The sequence below is a fragment of the Pongo pygmaeus genome, chromosome X (assembly GCF_028885625.2).
Source record: "Pongo pygmaeus isolate AG05252 chromosome X, NHGRI_mPonPyg2-v2.0_pri, whole genome shotgun sequence".
In the NCBI taxonomy this organism is placed as follows: Eukaryota; Metazoa; Chordata; class Mammalia; order Primates; family Hominidae; genus Pongo; species Pongo pygmaeus.
This window is the reverse complement of record NC_072396.2, coordinates 105,431,962-105,458,560: the sequence shown is the minus strand read 5'-3', so window position 1 is coordinate 105,458,560 and position 26,599 is coordinate 105,431,962. Positions and strand designations below refer to the sequence as shown.

At 42.2% G+C, this 26,599-nt stretch overlaps 3 protein-coding genes across 5 annotated transcripts; 1 reads left to right on the top strand and 2 right to left on the bottom strand.

Annotated features, from left to right (window-relative positions):
- Window positions 1-1,732: 1,732 nt before the first annotated feature.
- HNRNPH2 (heterogeneous nuclear ribonucleoprotein H2) lies at window positions 1,733-7,747 on the bottom strand. 3 transcript variants are annotated; one of them, XM_054471767.2, is made up of 2 exons: window positions 7,549-7,747; window positions 1,733-3,931 (listed from the first exon to the last, which is right to left on the bottom strand). In XM_054471767.2, exon 2 carries the CDS (start codon window positions 3,876-3,878, stop codon window positions 2,529-2,531), a length of 1,350 nt encoding a protein of 449 aa, XP_054327742.1. In that variant the 5' UTR covers window positions 3,879-3,931; window positions 7,549-7,747; the 3' UTR covers window positions 1,733-2,528. The 3 variants fall into 3 exon arrangements, with proteins under 3 accessions (XP_054327742.1, XP_054327740.1, XP_063516404.1); XM_054471765.2 differs by having other exon boundaries at window positions 7,537-7,729; XM_063660334.1 differs by lacking the exon at window positions 7,549-7,747 and adding an exon at window positions 4,370-4,417.
- Window positions 7,691-19,072, top strand: GLA (galactosidase alpha). Its single transcript, XM_054471768.2, has 7 exons — window positions 7,691-8,146; window positions 12,868-13,042; window positions 15,066-15,243; window positions 16,116-16,207; window positions 17,931-18,092; window positions 18,310-18,507; window positions 18,776-19,072. Exons 1-7 carry the CDS (start codon window positions 7,953-7,955, stop codon window positions 19,064-19,066), a joined length of 1,290 nt encoding a protein of 429 aa, XP_054327743.1. The 5' UTR covers window positions 7,691-7,952; the 3' UTR covers window positions 19,067-19,072.
- A 2,010-nt stretch (window positions 19,073-21,082) lies between these two features.
- On the bottom strand, window positions 21,083-25,996 carry RPL36A (ribosomal protein L36a). The gene is made up of 5 exons (XM_054471769.2): window positions 25,854-25,996; window positions 25,337-25,442; window positions 25,079-25,146; window positions 21,424-21,546; window positions 21,083-21,155 (listed from the first exon to the last, which is right to left on the bottom strand). The coding sequence occupies exons 1-5, from the start codon at window positions 25,962-25,964 to the stop codon at window positions 21,135-21,137; spliced, it is 429 nt and encodes a 142-aa protein (XP_054327744.1). The 5' UTR covers window positions 25,965-25,996; the 3' UTR covers window positions 21,083-21,134.
- Window positions 25,997-26,599: the final 603 nt, after the last annotated feature.

Genomic DNA, 26,599 nt, shown 5'->3' with positions numbered 1-26,599 from the left:
GTGTGCACACGTGTGCACACCAGCTGTACTGCTGTCCCTTTGCACACCTCTAGTGCTGACCGCTGACCTTCTCCAGGTTCTCTCTCCTTTGCTCCCCAGAGCCCTTCTGAGTTTTCTTATCCAGCGAAGAGTAAGAGAACATCTAAGATCACAAGGAACCCTCTATTGTCTCCTGGGATTTGGTGCCATCTAGTGGCTAACTTGAGAATCTTTGCTCAGACTTAGAGAAACTTCTGGAAAATTAACTAAGTAGCCTGGGAAGGCAAAAACACCTACTTGTTTACCCTCTGAGAAAGGCTTCCTGAAGGGCAAGGACTGGCTCAACATGATAGGCGTCAAAATGGATTTCTTGCTCTCCTGAAAGCTGTGATAAAAATTAGAAGTCATCAAAGAATCTCAATCACGTCTCACTGCATCTTCAGCTTGAATGATTTTCTAGAATTGATTTTCATTTCCTGAATGAAACGGAATCAGGTAATACCAACTTGGTATTTGCCTCCCATCTCATTTCTCTGGGCCCCAAGCCCTGAACAGCCCAAGTATAGCAATCCAGTTCCCGAGGGGTCAAACTACAAAGAGATCTGTAGTTCACGGTACAGTTGGTACTGATCAGAGGGTCATCAAGGCCTTAAAGTCATTGAGGGGTGGAATTGTTAATGACCACTGTGATCCAGACAGAAATCTAACATATCAGCACACAATGCCACAGGAGCTCAAAATCCTCATAAGAGGTGCGAGGTATTGTAAATATGTGGTTTGGACTTTAACAGAAAATTTAAACTACTTGTTATGGGAACAAAGGGGAGGCAATCAGGGATCATAAAGGAAGCTGCGCCTTAAAGTTGCTGTTTGGGGAACTGTGATGGGTCTCAAAACGTGGTCTTGAGACTAGCAGCATCAGCACATTCTCAAGCAACATCCCAAAACTACTGAATTGGAAACTAGGGATGGGGCCTAGAAATGAATGTTTAAACAACCCCTGCAGATGATTCTGATGCACATGAAATGTTTGAGAACCACTGGTTTAAGCTAAGCTTTAGATGCCCTAAAATACACCTGAGAGTGTTTAGAGAATCTACTAATGAATTCATGGAGGAGACAATTTATTTCCATAACATAAACCTGCTTCTTTTTTGTTTTGTTTTTAACACATAATTGCAAGCCTACTTCTTTTTTAACATACAAACGTGCCTTCTAGTTTGTGGTGAAATAAAAATGATTATTTATTTGCTTTCACTTCTTTGGATTTTAGAGAATACTATCTTGGTAAGTACAGTCTCCAAAAGTAGCTCAATAGTCCTGTAGACATGGTAAAGTTTTTTTAAAAAAAGAATGTTCACCTTTAATATTAATCAAAAAAATACAAATTAAAATAGCAATGAGATATCATTTCTCAACTAACAAACTGACAAAGATCAAAAAGAATAATGTGTATCAATAAGGAGGGTATAAGGGGGAAAACAAAACACACACTCCAGGTAGAAAGATAAAGTACCAGAATCTTTCTGGTAACACAAATCAGAAGCCTTAAAAATGAGTATATCTTTGACTCAGCAATCCCATTTCTAGGGATATATCTTAGAAATAATTAATGATATATGCAACAATTAATATATAAAGATGTTAAATATCATTTATAATTTTAAAATTAAAAATTTTAATTTTGAGGGAATTATAAAGTCAATCAGTGTGCCCATATGACAGAACATAATAAAAATCAATCAGTACAAGATTTTTTCCAGTTTTTAAAAGGAAGATTTATTTAACAAGTTTCACTTAGTACAATACATCTAAATGGAAACCACAATACAAGGAAAGATTTAAACCAAAGCCTCAGATTTTCATACAAACGACATGACCAAACTTCTAAAGTATTGGTATTACATCTTAAAATTGTCCCGTATCCTTAAAAAAAAAAAAGTGTACACTCACGTGCCTTACAGGATATTAAACCAAAAAGCTAGAATTAACAAACATGCCAAATGTTTTCACTTTGAATCGTAGACACAGCTCCTATATTTGAGTTTTACAGAAAAGCATGTTTCTCAACATGCATCCGAAGTTTTCAATGTATTTGTGGTATAAGAGCAACATTTAACATAAGTGAAACTGCATTAACCTAAATACGCTTACTGCTTAGGTACACTCCTACAACATAACTAAGTTGAAGAAAGCTAAAAATTGTTTTAACAGTTATGGTCAATACTGAACTTTGTTATTATGTCCTAGATGAATGTTTCAGTGTTCAAAATTACTGAGCTTGAAGTTTTAAAATAATCTCAACTTCCACTTTACAGTAAGCATGAATCACAAGCCTGTAATGCAAAACTGTTAAACTTAACTCTTGTTTTCTTAAAAAAGGAGAAAGAAAGATAAAGAAAGAGAAGCTGACCAAGAGTGATCAGAATCAATTATATTTCCCATTTACCAATCATACTGGATATACTAGACATCCCTCCCATTCTATTTAACTCCCACAAATGTACAGCTTTTATATCTGGAGTAGCTGTTTAGTGCTCCTTCTCTACCTAAGCAAGGTTTGACTGATAGTCACTGGAGTTTTCCTGCAGAACTTGGTCATATCCACTCATACTGCTCTGACCACCATAACCACCTCCATAACCACCACTCAGCTGCTGGCTAGCAGGACCTCCATAACTAGACTGGTTGGATAAGCCCATCCCGCCCATCATTTGGCTACCATAAGCGCCACCACTTGCCCCTGCTGTAGAATTCAAAAAAAGTTCTACATAGCTGTGATCGTAAGCACCCCCACTTGTTCCTGCAGTAGAATTTAAGAAGAGCTCCACATATCTGTGTTGCATATTAGCTTTGTCTTTTGCCATAGCTGCCACAGCATCTTCATGAGTAGCAAATTCAACATCTGCCTCACCGGTAACTCTGCCATCGGGTCCAATTTCAATATGTACTCTCATGGGATTAAGAGGTGAGAAGAAATTATAAATATCATTCTCAGTGGCTCTGTAAGGTAACCCCCTCATGTGTACACAGTGCCCTGTGGTGCTCTGGAAACTGGACCCACCATCTCCGTATCTATGATCAGACATTCCTGAAAAACAGTAATTGAGGTCTCTTCCAAATCTATCAGACCCAAAGCCATATCCATCATTATAGCCACCATAGTCATCATAGCCTCCATACCCTCCACCATAGGCACCACGCCTCATCCTTTCAAACCCAGCTCCTCTGCCAATGCTATTATACCCTCTGCCAGCCCCTGGCCTATCATAGGGACCCGGCCGCTGCATAGCCATGAGCTTTCGAGGGGGATCATAGTGGGTTCGAACTTCAGCTCGGCTACTCTTGAAGATCTCAATGTACCTGTGCCCTATTCTTTCCTTGTGTTTCTTTAAGGCCTTCTCAGCTATCTCCTGTGAAGCAAACTGCACAAAGGCTTCCCCTGTGCTTCGCCCCTGAAAGTCCACTGGCAGTGTCATCCCATTTGGCACAATTTCCAACCCTGAAAAGAACTGAACAATCTCTTCCTTGCTACAGCCAAATGGGAGTCCTCTAAGCCGGACGAAGCCATCGTTGGCAGTATCAGGGCTATTCGGACCTGTATGCTTCAACACCCAATCCATTTCAACACTGTTAGACTTGAATACTTCAACGTATCTGTGTCCCATGGTTTCTCTGTCCTTCTTCAAAGCCAATTTCACTTCCTCTTCAGATTCAAGTTCAACAAATGCTTCACCACTTGGTCTGCCTTCTCTGGTGTAGATGAAACGAATACCTGATGTGCCATTTTGGATCTTGCAATCAGAGAAGAAGCGCATCACTTCATCGGCTGAGCAGGACCAGGGTAGGCCCCTGACCTTCACCACGAACCCCTCCCTGCCTTCCGTGCTCAGCATCATGGTGACTGTTGGGCTCTTGGTGGCAAGTTTGGCTCAATGCAATTTTGGTGTAGCTGAAAAAAAAAAAAAAATTAGAAGACTACTGTCATGGAAAAATGCTCGTGATATAGTAAGAGAAAAAAGCAAACTATTAATAGAAAATTCAATTATGCTGACAGCTTTTCTGTAAGACGTATGTATAAACAAAAAGAGTTCACCAAATTTTTAACTCATTCATTTTTTAGCAGTTATTTATTCAATGCCTATTACATGTTAGATACCATTAAAAATTAACAGCAATCGGCCGGGTGCGGTGGCTCACGCCTGTAATCCCAACACTTTGGGAGGCTGAGGTGGGTGTATCACCTGAGGTCAGTAGTTCGAGACCAGCCTGGTCAACATGGTGAAACCCCATCTCTACTAAAAATACAAAAAATTGGCTGGGCGTGGTGGCAAGTGCCTGTAATCCCAGCTACTCTGGAGGCTGAGACAGGAAAATCGCTTTTATGTACCCAGGAGGTGGAGGTGAGCCGAGATCACGCCACTGCACTCCAGCCTCGGCGACCAGAGCGAAACTCCGTCTCAAAAAAAAAAAAAAAAAAAAAAAAATTTAACAGCAACAAATCAGTGGGAGATGTCAACAAATAAAAGATGGCTATGTCTGAATATATAAACATAAAAAACTTCACTAGATCAAAAGATTAAACAACAAAACACAAACAAAACACAGGTTATGTAAGTTCTTTATATAATATCCTCATTATATAAAAATGTATGCAAATCAATAAAATCAGGGAAATATTTGGGCTCCAGAGATAAATGAAAAAAAGACATTATTGGGAATTCACACATTCATTTTAGAAACATTTTTTAGTTGCCATGTCCAATATTCGGCTCTGGCATACAAGAATCACTAAGCCCAGAAAGGGCTTATGGTCCTACAGGAGCACCGAATGTCATTATTAAAGATGTAAATGCAAATATACATTATACTTGCCATGACTCTCTGAGTGGAGTGTAAGCATAGTATCAAAGAGGGACTAGTCGATCAGTTCTATTGGTTGGAGGCCAAATGGTTAAATGAAACAGACTAATCTGCCCAGGGATCCATAAACATTTTTTTTTAATTATGATGAAACACAAATAGGAGCGGGAAAAGCAAGAGAAAAGACTGGCAAGGCATAGATCAGATCCCAAAGACTTTGATATACAAACACTAAGCGCCTTTTAAGACTTTTAAACCGGGGAGTATGTAGGGTGACTTCACCAAAACTCTTTCAGACAGATCACCCTGGCAACAGCGTGGCACTCAAACAGAAGGGGGTCGAGGTGGAACTAGGGAGATTAGTTAGAACTTGTCTCTTAAATATATGTTAAAGGAATCGCCTAAGGCAACAGGAGTAAAATGGAGAAAAGATATATCTACACATACCAAAAAAAGTGGAATCTGTGGGACTTGATAACAGATTAAGTATGAGAGAATACAGGTATAGGAGGATACAGGAGAGGAATCTGGGAAATGTTCAAATTTAATCAATCTTCCAGCAAGTTAAAATCAGAACTAATCGTTATTTTTCACCCATCAAGATAATGGAAATTAAACAGCAACAGTAAATCAGTGCTATGCAGTTCACAAACTAATACACTACTAGAGGAGTGATAATTGATATAAACTATTTCCTTTTTGATAAACCCCACTATAACCTGAAAGCAATTTGATAATATGTATCACACCTTTTGACAGCAAATACATTTCAGTTATGTGCCCTAAGGAGATGATCTGAAATTCAGACAGATTTATGGAGCTATATATTCTTTGAAAAGTACTTTATCAAGAAAACGAATATTATGCATTTAATTTTAAAAGTTACAAAAATATTTAATAACATGAGAAATTACTTATGCTATAATTCTAAGTGACCCAAGAGAACAAGTGCTTTACAATATCAACTATGTACAAAATACATGTTCCCATACCCTTTGACACTGCTAGAATCCTTCCAGGAATCTAGTCAACAGAAATACTTGCAAATGTTCCTTGCAGCACTGTTAGTAATGGCAGAAAATTGGAAACCTAAATAGCCATCATTAGAGGAATGGCTGAATGAATTATACTTTATCCTTAAAATGGAATGCAATGCAGCCATTTAAAAAAAATCTATCTGCCTTGACCCAGAAAGATCTCCAAAATACATTAAATGAAAGAATATACATAGTATGATCCTACTTACAGTAAAAGATTGGCATGCATGTATATACGTATGTAAATAAATAAAAGAAGATCTGGAAGCAAACTTGTTTTTGAGAGACCTGAAGGGTAGGGGGGATTAAGTGGGCTTTTCGCTTTTTACCCTATATACTTCTATACAGTTTTAATTCTTTAAATTTGCTGTACTGGGATTTTTTTTAAGTTAGAAAGAACATATTAGTGGTTACTCTGAGTGGTAGGTTTATGGATTTTCCATGTTATTTTTCCAATTTTTTTATGCAGCCTTAAATTTCTACAGAAATAATTACTTTTACTTCAGCAAAAAAGTAACATAAAACAAATTAAAATGTTTGCATTTCTGGGATTTGGTATAGGAAATTTTATAAAATTTTCTAATTTTGTATGTGGATGGTTTATCTGAAATGGTCTGGGAGCACTGGGCCTCTTGGAAACAAAGTACAAAGTGTAATAACGGCCATAAAACTACACTGAGGAAACGATTTAACAAACATTTACTGATTGCCTATTATGTGCCTAGCACACTGCATCTGCAGTGATAACAGTTTTCCTATTAACCATCCTAAGGTCTCAGTGACAGATTTACAGGCTGTTTTTTTATTTCATTTTGTACGATTTTTTTTTTTTGCTTGCCTTATCCCTGGGATAACCCGTCCCATTTAATTCCCTGCACCACTCTATTCCTTAAGAGCCCTTCTGTAGGGGCAGAGAGGTTCTACTTCATTACTGCGTCTCCTGGGAAGGCCATCAGGACTGTTGGCTAAAGTGGGAACCAGGACTCTTTGTGAGTTAAGAATTTGTGTATTTATATGCGTGTTAGACACATTTTTTAAAAAACTGTAACGACATGAGGTTGAGTAGTCGTCTCCGGGTGGTGAATTACGTGTATTTTTAAATTTTATACTATATTGTTATTTTTCAAATGTTCGAAATTGAATATGTAGACTGTTATCAGCAGAAAAATAAACATTATTCAAATACTCAATTCAGTAAAGTAATTTATTGGGCGCCTTTGTCAAGCACGCATTTGCCTAGATGTGACTCTACAGATAAAATTCACTTGGGGCCTCCCCCTACAGACAATCAGGCAGTGGAAACTGAGTGCCTGAATGGATAGACCAGCACTCAGACCACTATTTTCAGTATCTGTTTTTCTTAACTCAGGGTCGTGGTTTTCAAACGTTTTTCGCCTTACGGTAACCCTTAGGGGTCCCCCGAGACCGGCCCAGACAGACAGATATACAAAAACACATACACAGTCATGAGCGTCCACCATTTCCCCACCAGGCGCAGCACAGGCGGCTTCCCGGCACTGAGATGGGGGGGAGGAGGGAGAGAGCGCGAGGGGGGAGGGGAAATCAGAGAACGAAAGAGGCGGAGGCGGCCCCCGAACCCCGCTTTGGTCTTCATCATCACCACCCCTGGGTCCCCAGTTCCCACCCACACACCAACCTCTAACGATACCGGGTAATTTTCCTCCTTCTTCCCTCAAACGGCTATAGCGAGACGGTAGACGACGACCAGAACTACTTCTGCTCACGTAAGCGAGTAATCACGTGAGCGCCTACGTCATGTGAGATCTCGGTCACGTGAGCAACTCTCGGCTTAAACTCGGGATCACTAAGGTGCCGCACTTCCTTCTGGTATGGAAATAGGGCGGGTCAATATCAAGAAAGGAAGAGGGTGATTGGTTAGCGGAACGTCTTACGTGACTGATTATTGGTCTACCTCTGGGGATAACCGTCCCAGTTGCCAGAGAAACAATAACGTCATTATTTAACAAGTCATCGGTGATTGGCCCGCCCCTGAGGTTAATCTTAAAAGCCCAGGTTACCCGCGGAAATCTATGCTGTCCGATCACCGTGACAATGCAGCTGAGGAACCCAGAGCTACATCTGGGCTGCGTGCTTGCCCTTCGCTTCCTGGCCCTCGTTTCCTGGGACATCCCTGGGGCTAGAGCACTGGACAATGGATTGGCAAGGACGCCTACCATGGGCTGGCTGCACTGGGAGCGCTTCATGTGCAACCTTGACTGCCAGGAAGAGCCAGATTCCTGCATCAGGTATCAGATATTGGGTACTCCCTTCCCTTTGCTTTTCCATGTGTTTGGGTGTGTTTGGGGAACTGGAGAGTCTCAACGGGAACAGTTGAGCCCGAGGGAGAGCTCCCCCACCCGACTCTGCTGCTGCTTTTTTATCCCCAGCAAACTGTCCCGAATCAGGACTAGCCCTAAACTTTCTGTGCGTGACCTTTCCTGGGATGGGAGTCCGGCCAGCGGCCCCTGTTTCTTTCTCTCTCTCTCTCTCGTTCTCCTTCTCTTTCTCTTTCTCTTCTCTCCTCTCTCTTTCTCTCCCTGCCCGGTTCTCTTTTTTCACTGCTCCTTGCAGAGCAGGGCCACCCCATAGGCAGTGTGCCCAAAGTAGCCCTGCCCGGTTCTATTCAGACCCTTCTTGTGAACTTCTGCTCTTCCTCTGCCGGGTGCTAACCGTTAGAACATCTAGGGTGGGTAGGAGGGATGGGGAACCAAGATTCGTGCCATTTTTTCTCCTTTTGGGGTCGTGGATTTCTCCGCAGTATCTCGAGGGAGTTAGACCATAAGGTCGCTGAGGTCTCTCCCACCTCGCCCATGAGCGTGGCATCAGGCTGGAAGGTTGACATGGAGGAACTTTATACATTTACACCTTTGGGTGAGGGTTGAGGCTGGATTAGATAGGTATTGAACATATCTGACCCTCACAATCCTTATCTGTAAATTGGGATTACAACCTTTTAATTTCAGGGAGCTGACAAAAAAAATCTGAAAAATAGTTCTTATCTCACACAGGTGAGCTTTCAAGGAGATAACCTATTTAAAGTACATAGCACAGCGCTTGACCATTCAGTTGCGCTTACAGAGCAAATGTTCCCTAACCTGGAATCAATGGGAAAATGAATGTAAATCTACAAATCTGAATGAATATGTGTATTTTTCTGGAGAGAGGATATTTACCTTTCTTCAGATTCTCAAAGGGCTCTGTGATGTAAAAACGGTTAGGAATCACTGATAGACGTTGGTAAAAGGTGGCAGTCACAGTACACTTCTGTGTCCATAAGTTATTCCTATGAATATCTTTACAGATAAAGTCAGGATGTTGGTCAGACATCACAGAAGAAATTGGCCTTCTAAGTTTCATGTGACCCTGTGGTACAGTATGTGTGGCAATTTTGCCCATCACGGATTTTTTTTTTTAGTGATATTTGCATCTGATTATAAAACTAATGCATGATCATTGCAAAAAATGTAGATAAAGAAGAGCAAAATGAAAATAAAGATTTCCCCCCACGGTTCCACCACCCAGAAATAATCATGGTTAAAATGTTAATATAAAAGCTTACAATTGTTTTCTATATAAATGAAAACATAGATTTCTTTATTTCATTATTTTCCATAAAAAATGGATCATGTTTATGTCATGTTTGGCTAATGGCAAGACCCTGGCACCCAGCCTGGGCTCAAATTCTGCCTCATTGTTACTTAGCCCTGTGACATTGGGTAAATTACACTTTTTTTTTTTTTTTTTTTTTAGACGGGGTCTCACTCTGTCGCCCAGGCTGGAGTGCAGTGGCGCGATCTCGGCTCACTGCAAGCTCCGCCTCCTGGGTTCACGCCATTCTCCTGACTCAGCCTCCCGAGTAGCTGGGACTACAGGCGCCTGCCACCACGCCTGGCTCTTTTTTTTTTTTTTTTTTTTTTTGTATTTTTTAGTACAGACGGGGTTTAACCACGTTAGCCAGGGTGGTCTCAGTCTCCTGACCTCATGATCCGCCCGCCTCAGCCTCCCAAAGTGCTGGTGTGAGAAACCGCGCCCAACCTTACTTTTTTTTTTTTTTTTTTGAGAGGAGGTCTCACTCTGTCACCCAGGTTGGAGTGCAGCGGAGCGATCTCTGCTCAGTGCAAACTCCACCTCCCGGGTTTAAGCAATTCTCCTGTCTTAGTCTCCCGAGTAGCTGGGATTACAGGCACACCACCACGCCCAGCTAATTTTTGTATTTTCAGTAGAGACGGGTTTCACCATTTTGCCCAAGCTGGTCTCGAACTCCTGGCCTCAAGTGATCTGCCCGCCTTGGCCTCCCAGAGTGCTGGGATTACAGGTGTGAGCCACTGCGCCCGGCCTCTTTTTTCTTTTTTAGTGTATCATACCTTGCAAATACAGTGGTTCTTCCTGTGTGTTGGTTTTGATATTTATGTAATCAAACACATCAATTTTTCCTTTCTGATTTCTGACTTTGGGGTCATGCTGAGAAAGTCCTTTCCTACCTGAAGATAATACAGTATATGCATTTCTTACTAGTATTTTTGTGGATTTTTTTTTTTTATACTTTAAGTTTTAGGGTACATGTGCACAATGTGCAGGTTAGTTACATATGTATACATGTGCCATGCTGGTGTGCTGCACCCATTAACTCGTCATTTAGCATTAGGTATATCTCCTAAACCTATCCCTCCCCACTCCCCCCACCCCACAACTGTCCCCAGAGTGTGATGTTCCCCTTCCTGTGTCCATGTGTTCTCATTGTTCAGTTCCCACCTATGAGTGAGAATATGTGGTGTTTGGTTTTTTGTTTTTGCGATAGTTTACTGAGAATGATGATTTCCAATTTCATCCATGTCCCTACAAAGGACATGAACTCATCATTTTTTATGGCTGCATAGTATTCCATGGTGTATATATGCCACATTTTCTTAATCCAGTCTATCATTGTTGGACATTTGGGTTGGTTCCGAGTCTTTGCTATTGTGAATAGTGCCGCAATAAACATACGTGTGCATGTGTCTTTATAGCAGCATGATTTATAGTCCTTTGGGTATATACCCGGTAATGGGATGGCTGGGTCAAATGGTATTTCTAGTTCTAGATCCCTGAGGAATCGCCACACTGACTTCCACAAGGGTTGAACTAGTTTACAGTCCCACCAACAGTGTAAAAGTGTTCCTATTTCTCCACATCCTCTCCAGCACCTGTTGTTTCCTGACTTTTTAATGATCGCCATTCCAACTGGTGTGAGATGGTATCTCATTGTGGTTTTGATTTGCATTTCTCTGATGGCCAGTGATGGTGAGCATTTTTTCATGTGTTTTTTGGCTGCATAAATGTCTTCTTTTGAGAAGTGTCTGTTCATGTCCTTTGCCCACTTTTTGATGGGGTTGTTTGTTTTTTTCTTGTAAATTTGAGTTCATTGTAGATTCTGGATATTAGCCCTTTGTCAGATGAGTAGGTTGCGAAAATTTTCTCCCATTTTGTAGGTTGCCTCTTCACTCTGATGGTAGTTTCTTTTGCTGTGCAGAAGCTCTTTAGTTTAATCTTTAGTCCATCTGAACTTTGTTCTTCTATAAGAAATGCCACATTTAATAAATAATAAGTCCCATGGTATCAGATGACTGGAAGGACCTCTTTCTAAACTTTGTTTAATTCCATTTATCTGTGTATTCTTATTCTAATGCTAATAGTTCCACACTAGCTTCCTTTATCTTTTTTTTTTTTTTTTTTGAGCTGGAGTTTCGCTCTTGTTGCCCAGGCTGGAGTGCAATGTCACGATCTCGGTTCACCGCAACCTCCGCCTCCCAGGTTCAAGCAGTTCTCCTGCCTCATCCTCGCAAGTAGCTGGAATTACAGGCATGCGCCACCGCACCCAGCTATTTTGTATTTTTAGTAGAGATGGGGTTTCTCCATGTTGGTCAGGCTGGTCTCAAACTCCCAGCCTCAGGTGATCTGCCTGCCTTGGCCTCCCAAAATGCTGTTATTACAGGCGTGAGCCACCACGCCCAGCCTTCCTTTACCTTTTAATGAATGTACATGTATGCAATCTTTTAGGTGAACTTTTTGTAATGTTGTGCCAAGTTCCTTAAAAAGCCCTTTTGGAAGCTGGGCAGGTGGCCCACACCTATAATCCCAGCACTTTGGGAGTCCGAGGCAGGTGGATCACTTAAGGCCAGGAGATCAAGACTAGCCTAGCTAAAATGCAAAACCCTGTCTCTACTAAAAATACAAAAATTAGCCGGGTGCAATGGCGCATGCCTCTAATCTCAGCTACTCGAGAGGCTGAGGCAGAAGAATCGCTTGAACCGGGGAGGCAGAGGTTGCAGTGAGCCAAGATGGCGCCACTGCACTCCAGCCTGGGCGACAGAGGGAGACTTCATCTCAAAAAAAAAAAAAAAAAAAAAAAGATAAAAAGGAAACCTAAGTACTCTTGGGCTTTGTTAAGGATTTTGTTAAATATACAAAGGATTGCAGGGAAAATTAACTTATTTTTAATATTGAGTATGCTTATCCAAGAGCAAAATAATATTTCTCCATTTATTCAAATCATTTAGGAGTATCATAGTTTTAACATATGGGCCTTGCACATATCTTAAATTTATCTCTAGGCATTTTAGGTTGTTCAGTTGTTCTTGTGAATGGGATCTTTTTCTCCAAATAGGATTATTGTTGATATCTGTTGATTATGTTAACTTTGTAGTTTCTTACTTTACTGAACTGTCTTCTTAGATCTAATAATCTTTTCAATTTCATCATATACTTCTCATTCCTATTTTGTTTGGGGTTTTTAGGGCGGGAATATTAAGGGGATAAGAGACAAAAGAAAATCTGGAAAAACAATTCATTTTACCTTACATTGCTTGTGATTACTACCACACTATTACTGGGTTGGATAAAATTGTGAAATCCCAAGGTGCCTAATAAATAGGAGGTACCTAAGTGTTCACTTAATGAATTGTAATGATTATTGGAATTTCTCTTTCAGTGAGAAGCTCTTCATGGAGATGGCAGAGCTCATGGTCTCAGAAGGCTGGAAGGATGCAGGTTATGAGTACCTCTGCATTGATGACTGTTGGATGGCTCCCCAAAGAGATTCAGAAGGCAGACTTCAGGCAGACCCTCAGCGCTTTCCTCATGGGATTCGCCAGCTAGCTAATTATGTGAGTTTATAGATAATGTTCTTGTTCATTCAGAGGACTGTAAGCACTTCTGTACAGAAGCTTGTTTAGAAACAGCCCTCATGGCCGGGCGTGGTGGCTCACGCCTGTAATCCCAACACTTTGGGAGGCCGGGGCGGGTGGATCACCTGAGGTCAAGAGTTCGAGACCAGCCTGGCCAACATGGTGAAACCCCGACTCTATTAAAAATACAAAAAATTAGCTGGGCATGGTGGTGAACGCCTGTAACCCTAGCTACTTGGGAGGCTGAGGCAGGAGAATCGCTTGAATCCAGGAGGTGGAAGTTTCAGTGAGCTGAGATCGCGCCATTGCACTCTAGCCTGGGCAACAAAAGAGAAACTCCATCTCAAAAAAAAAAAAAAAAAAAAGAAAAGGAAAAAAAGAAACAGCCCTCGTGACACTTAGAAAGTAGAATAGCTGGCTGTTATCTGAACATTGAATTGTAAGGCTTATCAGGTGGACTTTGCATTCCATCAGCAGACAATTTTTTTCTATTTTTTTTTTTTTTGAGACAGAGTCTCATTCTGTCTCCCAGGCTGGAGTGCAGTGGCGCGATCTCAGCTCACTGCAAGCTCCGCCTCCCGGATTCACGCCATTCTCCTGCCTCAGCCTCCCGAGTAGCTGGGACCACAGGCACCCGCCACCATGCCCAGCTAATTTTTTGTATTTTTAGTAGAGACAGGGTTTCACCATGTTAGCCAAGATGGTCTCGATCTCCTGACCTCGTGATCTGCCCGCCTCGGCCTCCCAAAGTGCTGGGATTACAGGCATGAGCCACCGTGCCCAGCCTACAAATGTTTTGTAATAGCTCTCGAGGCCCATCTTGGAGTTCTCCTTTTGCTAAAACCACTGAACTCTCTAGGAGGAAAAAGGAACTTGGTTCTTGACATATGTGTGCATGTATTTCCATATAACCTTTAGGAAGCTATTGCAATGGTACTATAAACTAGAATTTTAGAAGACAGAAGGAAAATATTCTGGAGATCATTGAAGAGAAATGGAGTCTAACACTAGTTAAAGATGATGAAGACAGATTTTTTTTTTTTTTTTGACGGAGTCTCGCTCTGTCACCCAGGCTGGAGTGCACTGGCACAATCTCAGCTCACTGCAACCCTCCACCTCTTGGGTTCAAGCGATTCTCCTGCCTCAGCCTCCCAAGTAGCTGGGACTACAGGCGTGCACCACCAAGCCCGGCTAATTTTTGTATTTTTAGTAGAGACAAGGTTTCACCATATTGGCCAGGCTGGTCTCGAACTCCTGACCTTGTAATCCGCCCACCTTGGCCTCCCAAAGTGCTGGGATTACAGGCATGAGCCACCACGCCCAGCCGATGAAGACAGATTTTATTCAGTACTACCACAGTAGAGGAAAGAGCCAAGTTCAATTCCAAATACAACAAAGACAGGTGGAGATTTATAGCCAATGAGCAGATTGAGGGGGTCAGTGGATGGAATATTTAAGAAGATATCAAGGGTAGGGAGCTTCTTGCTAAACGCAGACCATGTACGTAAACAAGAAGGGTGGGGGATGAGGGAAATTGATCAGATATCAATGGTGGCAGTATTGACTTAGCAGGATTCTTGCTAAGAGGTCTTGCTAGGACAGACACAGGAAGCCAAGGTGGAGGTCTAGTCGAAAAGAAGCCTCATCAGAGAAGTCTAACTAAAGTTTGGTCAAGGAGAGTCTTTGTCAAGGTAAATCTATCATTTCTCTCAAAAGGTAATTTTCAGGATCCCATCAGGAAGATTAGCAGGGCTGCTAGCTTTCTCCTCAGTTCTGGGCTATAGCTCACATGCCTAGTTTGAACTAGCTCAGCAGAACTGGGGGATTTATTCTTTGTCTTCCAACAAACTCATCTGGATGATTTTGGGGGTTTGTGGGAAAAAGCCCCCAATACCTGGTGAAGTAACCTTGTCTCTTCCCCCAGCCTGGAATGGTTCTCTCTTTCTGCTACCTCACGATTATGCTTCTACAATGGTGACTCTTTTCCTCCCTCTCATTTCAGGTTCACAGCAAAGGACTGAAGCTAGGGATTTATGCAGATGTTGGAAATAAAACCTGCGCAGGCTTCCCTGGGAGTTTTGGATACTACGACATTGATGCCCAGACCTTTGCTGACTGGGGAGTAGATCTGCTAAAATTTGATGGTTGTTACTGTGACAGTTTGGAAAATTTGGCAGATGGTATGTTTCATTCCAGAGATTAGCCACAAAGGAAAGAACTTTGAGGCCATGGTAGCTGAGCCAAAGAACCAATCTTCAGAATTTTAAATACCCTGTCACAATACTGGAAATAATTATTCTCCATGTGCCAGAGCTCCCATCTCTTCTCTTTCAGTTCATTAATTAATTCATTCATTCATGTAAAATCCATGCATACCTAACCATAGCTAATATTGTGCACTTATAATTCAAGAGGGCTCTAAGAGTTAATTAGTAATTGTAACTCTCTATAACATCATTTAGGGGAGTCCAGGTTGTCAATCGGTCACAGAGAAAGAAGCATCTTCATTCCTGCCTTTCCTCAGTATACACACCATCTCTGCACTACTTCCTCAGAACAATCCCAGCAGTCTGGGAGGTACTTTACACAATCTAAGCACAGAGCAACTGCCTGTCCCTGCTGCTAGTTTAAACGTGAACCTTCCAGGTAGCCTCTTCTTAAAATAGACAGCCCCAGCTGGGCATGATGGCTCATGCCTGTAATCCTAGCACTTTGGGAGGCTGAGGTGGGTGGATCACTTGAGGTCAGGAGTTCGAGACCACCCTGGCCAACATGGTGAAACCCCATCTCTACTAAAAATACAAAAATTAGCTGAGTTTGGTGGCACATGCCTGTAATCCCAGCTACTTGGGAAGCTGAGACAGAAGAGTCACTTGAACCTGGGAAACGGAGGTTGCAGTGAGCCAAGATTGCACCACTGCACTCCAGCCTGGATGACAGAGTGAACTCCATCTCAAAAAATTAAAATAAAATAAAATAAAATAACTATATATATAGCCCCAGCTGGAAATTCATTTCTTTCCCTTATTTTACCCATTGTTTTCTCATACAGGTTATAAGCACATGTCCTTGGCCCTGAATAGGACTGGCAGAAGCATTGTGTACTCCTGTGAGTGGCCTCTTTATATGTGGCCCTTTCAAAAGGTGAGATAGTGAGCCCAGAATCCAATAGAACCGTACTGATAGATAGAACTTGACAACAAAGGAAACCAAGGTCTCCTTCAAAGTCCAACGTTACTTAATATCATCCTACCATCTCTCCCAGGTTCCAACCACTTCTCACCATCCCCACTGCTGTAATTATAGCCTAAGCTACCATCACCTGGAAAGTCATCCTTGTGTCTTCCCCTTTATTTCACCATTCATGTCCTGTCTATCAACAGTCCTTCCACCAGTATCTCTAAAATATCTCCTGAATCAGCCCACTTCCTTCCATCTTCACTACGTGCACCCTGGCCTTCCAAGCTACTATCGGCTCTCACCCAGACTGCTGTGACCGCCTGATCTCTCTGCTTCCACTCTGTCTCAACCCCCATCTATTTTCCAAGCAGCACTAAAGTTATCTTATTAAAATGTAAATATCAGGTTTTTTTTAAAAGAAAAAACCCTGAGACTTAGCAGAGTTATAAAAAATATAAATGGCATCATCAGTTCCCTGCTTAAAACCCTTAACTCGCTTCCAATTGCACTTGGAATGAAACCAAACTGCACTGATCCAGCCCTTGCCTGCCTCCCCAAAGTCCAAGGGGTCATGGCTCTTTCCCTGGCTACACTGGTTTTCTTTCTGTCCCTCAACACTGCAAGCCTATTGCTGCCCCAGGGCCTTTACACTTGCTTTTTTTCTGCCTAGAACAGTTCTTCCCCAAAGATTTTTAAAGGGCCGGGCTCCTTAACATTGAAGTCTCAGACCAAACGCCACATAGGCAGACAGTTCTTCTCTAACTACTTTAAAATAGCCCTCTGTCCATTCATTCTTCATCACATTAACCTGTTTAATTTCCTTCTCAGAGCTCCACACTATTTGGAAGTATTTGTTGACTTGTTACCATGTCTCCCCACTACAGTGTAAGTTTCATGAGGGCAGGGACCTTGTCTGACTTTGACTGTATCCCTAGCATATGGTTAAGTGTTGAATAGTTATTTATGGAATGAATCCCTATTATTCCCTCATTATCTCTGCAAAATAGTCTTTTTTCTCAACATCTTAAACCTGATATCCCACCTGCCTATCTACAAACTTTTTTTTTGCAACAGAGTCTCACTGTCACCCAGGCTAGAGTGCAGTGGCGCCATCTCGGCTCACTGCAACCTCTGCCTCCCGGGTTCAAGCGATTCTCTTGCTTCAGCCTCCCAGTAGCTGGGATTATAGGCGTGCACTACCGCATCTGGCTAATTTTTGTATTTTTAGTAGAGATGGTTTCACCTTGTTGGCCAGGCTTGTCTCGAACTCCTGACCTCAGATGATCCGCCTGCCTCAGCCTCCCAAAGTGCTGGGATTACAGGCATGAGCCACCGCGCCCGGCCTCTACAAACTTTTTATTCCATTAACAAACTATATGCCTAGGATTTAAGTTTTCTTAATGCTTGATGGAATCCTATGTAATTTTGTAGCTTTTAATTTTACTAAGATCATTTTAGTTCTGATTATAGAAGTAAATTAACTTTAAGAGATTTCAAGTTATATGGCCTACTTCTGAAGCAAACTTCTTACAGTGAAAATTCATTATAAGGGTTTAGACCTCCTTATGGAGACCTTCAATCTGTAAACTCAAGAGAAGGCTACAAGTGCCTCCTTTAAACTTAACTGTTTTCATCTCACAAGGATGTTAGTAGAAAGTAAACAGAAGAGTCATATCTGTTTTCACAGCCCAATTATACAGAAATCCGACAGTACTGCAATCACTGGCGAAATTTTGCTGACATTGATGATTCCTGGAAAAGTATAAAGAGTATCTTGGACTGGACATCTTTTAACCAGGAGAGAATTGTTGATGTTGCTGGACCAGGGGGTTGGAATGACCCAGATATGGTAAAAACTTGAGCCCTCCTTGTTCAAGACCCTGCAGTAGGCTTGTTTCCTATTTTGACATTCAAGGTAAATACAGGTAAAGTTGCTGGGAGGAGGCTTTATGTGAGAGTACTTAGAGCAGGATGCTATGGAAAGTGGTTTCTCCATATGGGTCATCTAGGTAACTTTAAGAATGTTTCCTCCTCTCTTGTTTGAATTATTTCATTCTTTGTCTCAGTTAGTGATTGGCAACTTTGGCCTCAGCTGGAATCAGCAAGTAACTCAGATGGCCCTCTGGGCTATCATGGCCGCTCCTTTATTCATGTCTAATGACCTCCGACACATCAGCCCTCAAGCCAAAGCTCTCCTTCAGGATAAGGACGTAATTGCCATCAATCAGGACCCCTTGGGCAAGCAAGGGTACCAGCTTAGACAGGTAAATAAGTATATATTTTAAGATGGCTTTATATACCCAATACCAACTTTGTCTTGGGCCTAAATCTATTTTTTTCCCTTGCTCTTGATGTTACTATCAGTAATAAAGCTTCTTGCTAGAACCATTACTTTATTTCCAAAATAATGCTACAGGATCATTTTAATTTTTCCTACGAGTGCTTGATAGTTCTGACATTAAGAATGAATGCCAAACTAACAGGGCCACTTATCACTAGTTGCTAAGCAATCACACTTTCTTGGTTTTTCAGGGAGACAACTTTGAAGTGTGGCAACGACCTCTCTCAGACTTAGCCTGGGCTGTAGCTATGATAAACCGGCAGGAGATTGGTGGACCTCGCTCTTATACCATCGCAGTTGCTTCCCTGGGTAAAGGAGTGGCCTGTAATCCTGCCTGCTTCATCACACAGCTCCTCCCTGTGAAAAGGAAGCTAGGGTTCTATGAATGGACTTCAAGGTTAAGAAGTCACATAAATCCCACAGGCACTGTTTTGCTTCGGCTAGAAAATACAATGCAGATGTCATTAAAAGACTTACTTTAAAATGTTTATTTTGTTGCCAACTACTACTTCCTGTCCACCTCTTTCTCCATTCACTTTAAAAGCTCAAGGCTAGGTGGCTCATGCCTGTAATCCCAGCACTTTGGGAGGCTGAGGCGGGCAGATCACCTGAGGTCAGGACTTTGAGACCAGCCTGGACAACATGGTGAAACCCCATTTGTAATAAAAATATAAAAATTAGCCAGGTGTGGTGGCGCACGCCTGTGGTCCCAGCTACCCTGGGGGGCTGAGGCATAAGAATCGCTTAAACCCGGGAGGTGGAGGTTGCATTGAGCCAAGATCATGCCACCTCACTCCAGCCTGGGCAACAGAGCAAGACTCCATCTCAAAAATAAAAAATAAAAAAAAAAGCCAGGCACAGTGGCTCATGCCTGGAATCCCAGCACTTTTGTAAGCTGAGGCAGGCAGATCACTTGAGGTCAGGATTTCGAGACCAGCCTGGCTAACATAGTGAAGCCCTGTCTCTACTAAAAATACAAAAATTAGCCAGGTATGGTGGTGAGCTTCTGTAGTCCCAGCTACTCAGGAGGCTGAGGCAGGAGAATCACTTGAACCCAGGAAGTGAGGGGTGCAGTAAGCCAAGATCACGCCACTGCATTCCAGCCTGGGCAACAGAGCAAGACTCCATCTCAAAAAAAAAAAGTTCTATTTCCTTGAATAAAATTTTCCAAAGTTTAAACTTTAGGAATAAAACTATTAAACCCGTATTTACTCATCCAGATACCCACCCCCCTTGTTGAGATTCTCTCCCAATTATCAAAATGTGCAGCATATTTAACTACCAAGAACTAAACATCAAGACTGAAACGTATTAAGAAGGATGTATAGGCCGGGCACGGTGTCTCACGCCTGTAATACCAACACTTTGGGAGGCCAAGTCGGGAGGGTCAGGAGACCCAAGACCATCCTGGCCAACATGGTGAAACCCCCTCTACTAAAAATACAAAAATTAGCCAGGCGTGGTGGCAGGCACCTGTAATCCTGCTACTCCAGAGGCTGAGGCAGGACAATCACTTGACCCTGGGAGGCAGAGGTTGCAGTGAGCTGAGGTTGCACCAATTGCACTCCAGCCTAGGTAATGAGCAACACTCCATCTCAAAAAAAGAAAAAAAAAAAAAGATGTATAATTTGGAACTGTTAGGAGGCATTTTAAAGAATGGATATTTTGTCTCTTAAGATTCTTCCACCGGGGAGTTTCGCCAGACCTGGTGGCTCACACCTGTAATCCCAACATCTTGGGATGCTGAGATGGGAGTTTCACTGAAGGCCAGGAGTTCCAGACCAGCTGAGTAACAAAGAGAGACCCCCAACACAAAAACTAAAATTAGCCAGGTGTGGTTAACAGGCACCTATAGTCCCAGCTACTCAGGAGGCTGAGGCAGGTGGACCACTTGAGCCTGCAAGCTCAAAGCTGTAGCAAGCTATGATCCATACCACTGGCACTTACGAGAGGGAGACCCTGTCTCAAAAAAAAAACAAAAAAACTCCACTGAGGGGTTTCATACACCAGAAAACCTATTCTTTGTAGTTATTTTGGTATGATAAATATATCTACTTTAAAATGTGAGGGGGAATGTCAAAATGTTTAAAAGAGTATAAGACCAAGTCCATAGACAATGTTATATATGTTACAGTGTACTGTGTCTGGAGAACAATGCCAAAATTCTTTATTAAATTAACTGTTATAACAAAGATCTGACACTTAACTCTTAGCAAAAACATCTCATATTCACTATGAATGTGTTACTGACTTCTCCCTATTAGCCTGAAATGTGTCTACTCACATGATAACCAATAACCATTGCATAACGGCAAACTGCATCTCATAAGGCCCCTAGTGATTGAAGTGCCAAATTAGAAAATTGCAACATATGATGTGAACTCAACCAGCTTCAATCCAAAACAAGTAGTACCAGTAAGAAGCATAAATTTCCCCACAGGCGGAATTGTATTGATGGCTCTAGCTTATTCCCTCCCAAAAGATGAACGGCAAACAAATGAAGTGAACATAAACTCAAGATTTTATTGTCGTCATAATAAAAGATGACACTTAGAACTGGATCACTTGGCCCTGTAAGAGAACAGAAAAAAGTTGTTTCGTATTTTGCCATGAACTACTGCCCCATTAAGAACATTATCTGTTCCTAAAATGCTCACCATGCTGTTAAGCTGCCTCATGCTTCCTTTCCTCCTTGTAGCAAAAGAACTCACATACCTTTAGCTATAGATCTAGTATTTTTAGGATTACCCCTGAGCTCTATGCCACAATGAATAAATGTTCACCTTTTCAAATAATAAAGCTATGAAAAAGATTGCACCTTCCACCCATAATTATATACCTTTCTCTTCTTATCTCCTCCCAGTTCAAAATGCTTGCATCTTTTAATAGCCAGCATTCTCTTAGATCTGCAGTTGGGCTCAACGCACTCAAGCCTTAGCACAATCTTCTTTGTAGTTTTAGCCTGAAAAAAAATTAAATTAAAGCCTTAATAAATAACTACAGAAGATCACGTTCTTCAAAAATGACTACTTTAAGTACTATTTAAAGCAAAGCATTGCAAATGAATAAATAGTGGGGCAACTATTCTTTTGCAATGCTTTGCTTTAAATAGTACTCAGTATACTCTTAAGCCATAGGGAGAAAATAATCTAAAAATCAATGAATTTAAGAGAAAATGTGTAGAACTTGTGGACTAAAAAAAATAAAGAGAAGGCTGGGCACAGTGGCTCATGCCTGTAATCCCAGCACTTTGGGAGGCCGAGGCAGGCAGATCATGAGGTCAGGAGTTCGAGACCAGACTGACCAACATGGTGAAACCCCATCTCTACTAAAAATACAAAAAAATCAGCTGGGCGTGGTGGCACGTGTCTATAATCCCAGCTACTTAGGAGGCTGAAGCAGAAGAATCACTTGAACCCGGGAGGTGGGCAGAAGTTGCAGTGAGCAGAGATCGCACCACTGCACTCCAGCCAGGGCGACAGAGCGAGACTCCATCTCAAAAAAAAAATAATAAATATATATATATATATAAAATATCTATTATACATAAAAATATATATAAAGAGAATAAAAATATATATATAAAGAGAAAATGTGGTAATAGCAAAGATGGCATGTCATCCAGTTGTCATCAAGTTTGAATCCAAACCCCATTCAGATCAAACATCCTAGAGCTTCCTATCAAATGGACAACTCATCTTGCCACCCTGAACTTGGTGGCCATTCAGGAGCTCTGCATAGTTCTTTAATCCAAACAATTTGTGAGGCTGAGGCAGGATCACTCGAGCCCAGGAGTTTGAGACCAGCCTGGGCAACATAGTGAGAACCCCATCTCTATAAAAGATCAATAAATTCTAAGACTACCTACAATTATGTCTAGAATTTATGTCCATTCAACTGAATTATTTAACTCAAACTACACTCCCCACTAATACTCAACTTTTTTGATTGTTCTTTTTTTTTTTTTTTTTTTTGAGACGGAGTTTTGCTCTTGTTGCCCAGGCTGGAGTGCAATGACGTGATCTCAGCTCCTTCTCCTGGGTTCAAGCAATTCTCCTGCTTCAGCCTCCTGAGTAGGCTGAAAACAGGCGCCCACCACCATGCCCAGCTGATTTTTTCTTATTTTTACTAGAGATGGGGGGTTTCATCATGTTGGACAGGCTGGTCTCGATCTCCTGACCTCAGGTGATACACCCGCCTTGGCCTCCCAAAGTGGTGGGATTACAGGTGCGAGCCACCACGCACGGCCTTGATTGCTCCTTTTACCTAAACAACAGAACTATTGTTTACAAGTTTTCTATTTACCAAAAAATTGCAAACATGCTACAGAGTTCTTATAAACCTTACAACCAGTTTCTCATCTTACATTAGTATGATTCATTAACAAACCAACACTGATGCCTTATTAACTCAAGTCCATACTTTTTTTTTTATTTCCTTATGTTTTCCTAATGTCCTTTTTCTGTTCTAGGACCCCACCCAGGACACCACCTAACATTTAGTCATCATGTCTCTAGACACCTTTGGCTGTGGCAATTTCTCAGACTTTTTTGATGACCTTGACAATTTCAGCACTACTGGTCAAGTATTTTGTAAAATGCCCCTCTTGGGATTTGTTATTTTTCTCATGATTAGATAGGGTTATGGATTTTTAGGTTTAAGTGTCATTTTCATCACACCTTATCAAGGGTATATATCAACATGACTCATGACTGTTGATGTTAACCTCGATTACCTGGCTGAGGTAGCGCTTGTTACGTTTCTCCACTGTAAAGTTTTATTGCATTTTTTCTTTGAGGTACAAACAAATCCAATTACACTCTTAAGTTATTTTAAAATATGTAACTAAGTTATTGACTTTAGTCACCCTGTCGTGCTATCAAACAGTTGGTCTAATTCATTCTTTTTTTTTTTTGTACCCATTAACCATCCCCACCTCCCCCCACTACCCTTCTCAGCTTCTGGTAACCATCCTTCTACTCTCTCTCTATATGACAAGTCCACTTGTTTTGATTTTTAGATCCCACAAACGAGAACATGTGATGTTTGTCTTTGTGTGCCTATTTCACTTAACATAATGATCTCCAGTTCCACCCATGTTGTTGTAAATGACTGGATCTCATTCTTTTTATGGCTGAATAGTATCATTGCGTATAGGCACATTTTCTTTTTTCCTTTTTTTTTTTTTTGAGACGGAGTCTTGCTCTGTCGCCCAGGCTGGAGTACAGTGGCATCATCTCAGCTCACTGCAGCCTCTGCCTCCCAGGTTCCAGCAACTGTCCTGCCTCAGCCTCCTGGGTAGCTGAGATTACAGGCCCACACCACACGCCCGGCTAATTTTTGTATTTTTACTAGAGACGGGGGTTTCACTATCTTGGCCAGGCTGGTCTCGAACTCCTGACCTCAGGTGATCCACCCGCCTCGGCCTTCCAAAGTGCTAGGCACGAGCCACCGTGCCTGGCCGCGTATAGGTACTTTTTTTTTATCCATTCATCCCGACAGACACCAAGGTTGCTTCTAAATCTTAGCTATTATAAACAGTGCTACAACAAACATAGGAGTGCAGATATCTCTTTGATACACCGATTTTCTTCTGGGTATATACCCAGCAGTGGGATTGTTGGAGCATATGGTAGCTCAATTTTTAAATACTCAATTTCTTAATAAGTTTGCCCCTTTAGCCAGAGTTCTGCTGCTGCTGCTGCGGATAGTTTGCAGTTCTTAATAGGCCAAAACCTAGTTAGAACCTGTCTTCTAAACAAGTTATCCGAATGTGAAAAGGTATAAAAAAAAGCATTCTTTTTGCCACCCTGAGATCAAACCACTTACTGCATCCAAATGAGCACTAAAGTCATTTCTTAATACTTTCTGGAGCTAAACTGCACCAGAAGCAAAGTGCCAAAAGAAATGCTGTGTTGGAGAGAATGCTCCATTCCAATCATCGTGCTAATTACTTTAAGAGTTAGCCAAAGCACCTAAGGTTTGAGACTAAACAGAAACTCGCTCAGCCTGAGAATACAGAATTCAGGAGGCTAGCAGACAGGCCTAAATGGCTATTCTATAAGAGTTTTAAGACCACGAGAACAGGTAGCTGACTGCAGGTTTCTGTGATGAGAAACAACAGAACAATTCTTAGTGCAACCAACAGTCGAGGATTCAGACATGATGACAGATAAGGAACAAGGCAAATGAAAGGATTTACCAGTGTACTCACACTTCAGTTCTTAGGAAAGCAGGGCACATTCCTCGATTTTTTGCCTCTTCAGAAGGGAAAGGATAAAAAATCGTAAACACTGAAATAGTGCAGTATTGTGGACTAGTCAGACCTGAGTTGCATTCCCAGCTCCATCACCTACTAGATATATCAGTGCAGTCAACTGTGAAAACTTCGCTAAACTAACGCTATACCTGTATCATGAAGTGTGTGGACTAGAGACAAGTGCACATCCTTACAGCAATTAAGTAGGAAACGTCAAATAGTAACTACCACTCACCTTTTTCCGGAAAATCGGCTTAGTTTGCCCACCATAGCCACTCTGCTTCCTGTCATAACGCCGCTTTCCTGGGAAAACGAATTGGTATTTGTTATAAAATACTGAAGATCAGCAAGTAAGTCTTACAGGTTTTATCTTAATTTCGCAGCAGAAATATTAACGCTCAAGCCAGGCGTAGAGTGAATGAGACCTGGACTCGTATGTTATTCTACAACACAAATGTCACATTAACACCAAATTATGCGGAATCCATCTTACCCTGGGCATACAGAGAATCCTTGCCCTTCTTGTACTGTGTCACTTTATGGGGTTGGTGCTTGCCACACTTCTTACAGAAAGTCCGGCGGGTTTTAGGGACGTTAACCTAGTAAAGAAACAGTTCAGAACGTGCAATGTTATTTGACCACAATGGCACAACGCCCTACCTTACCCAGCTAAAGCTGAGGCACTCCACGAGGACTCCTCATTACTTGCTACCTCTGACTACAGGGTGGGCCAGCCCCATGTGCTTCAAGCAGAGCTTCCTCCCTCCGTCGAGCCCCAAAGAGGGAAGAGACCTTATTAACTCCACCCCCGGCTAACTCTACCTCTTCTAACCCATCACTTCAATTCCTGGCCCCATAGCCCGGTCCCTTTAGGGTTGATCCCGGCAAGATCGGGTTGCTCTGGTATATCGAGTCCACACAGGAGCCTGGACCCATCCCGGCATAGCACGGGCGACGAAGGGGGAAAAGATTAAGCTGGATGTTACTCGGCCCCCACCAGCAAGTCCTACCATGCTTGCGTGAGCGCTATCGGCACGGAAAGAAAGAAGGCGCGCCGCAAACGGAAGTATATAGGAGGTTCCCGATCGCACTTCCTCATGGGAGTCGGTAGGAGCAATCATAGAGTATAAGGCTCAGCGCAGCGCCCTCGGGCGGCTGAGAGGACTCAGTTCGGAGCCGCGGGCGGGAGCTTAAGGAAGGACTCCGCCTAAAGGGTGGTCCACTCACTCCGACTTCCTCCCGCCCCGCAGCTTTGCAACGTTTCGTCAGTCTATCTCTTTTGGTGGACGCTGCTACGTAGTGGCGTTCAGTGAAGGGAGCAATGTTTTTCCCAGATCCTCTGGCCTCCCCGTCCCCGAGGGAAGCCAGGACTAGGGTCGAATGAAGGGGTCCTCCACCTCCACGTTCCATTCCTGTTCCACCTCAAGGTCACCGGCAACACCTTTCGCAGCAAACTGCTAATTCAATGAAGACCTGGAGGGAGCCAATTGCTCCAGTTCATCTATCACATGGCCAGTTGGTCCATTCAACAAATGGTTATTGGATGCCCATTATGTGTCAGGCACTGTTCCGGGGGAGGGGTACAGTAATCTAATAGGCTTATAAATGTACAATTATGAACTAAGTACTTTGAAGAAAAGGAACAATGATTGGCATTAAAGCAGCACCCTTCTGTTGAGGGAGTAAGTCAGCTGCTCTAGGTTCTGAAAAGTGACAATGGAATTGTTCGGCTCCTGTAATAGCAATCATCAAGCCT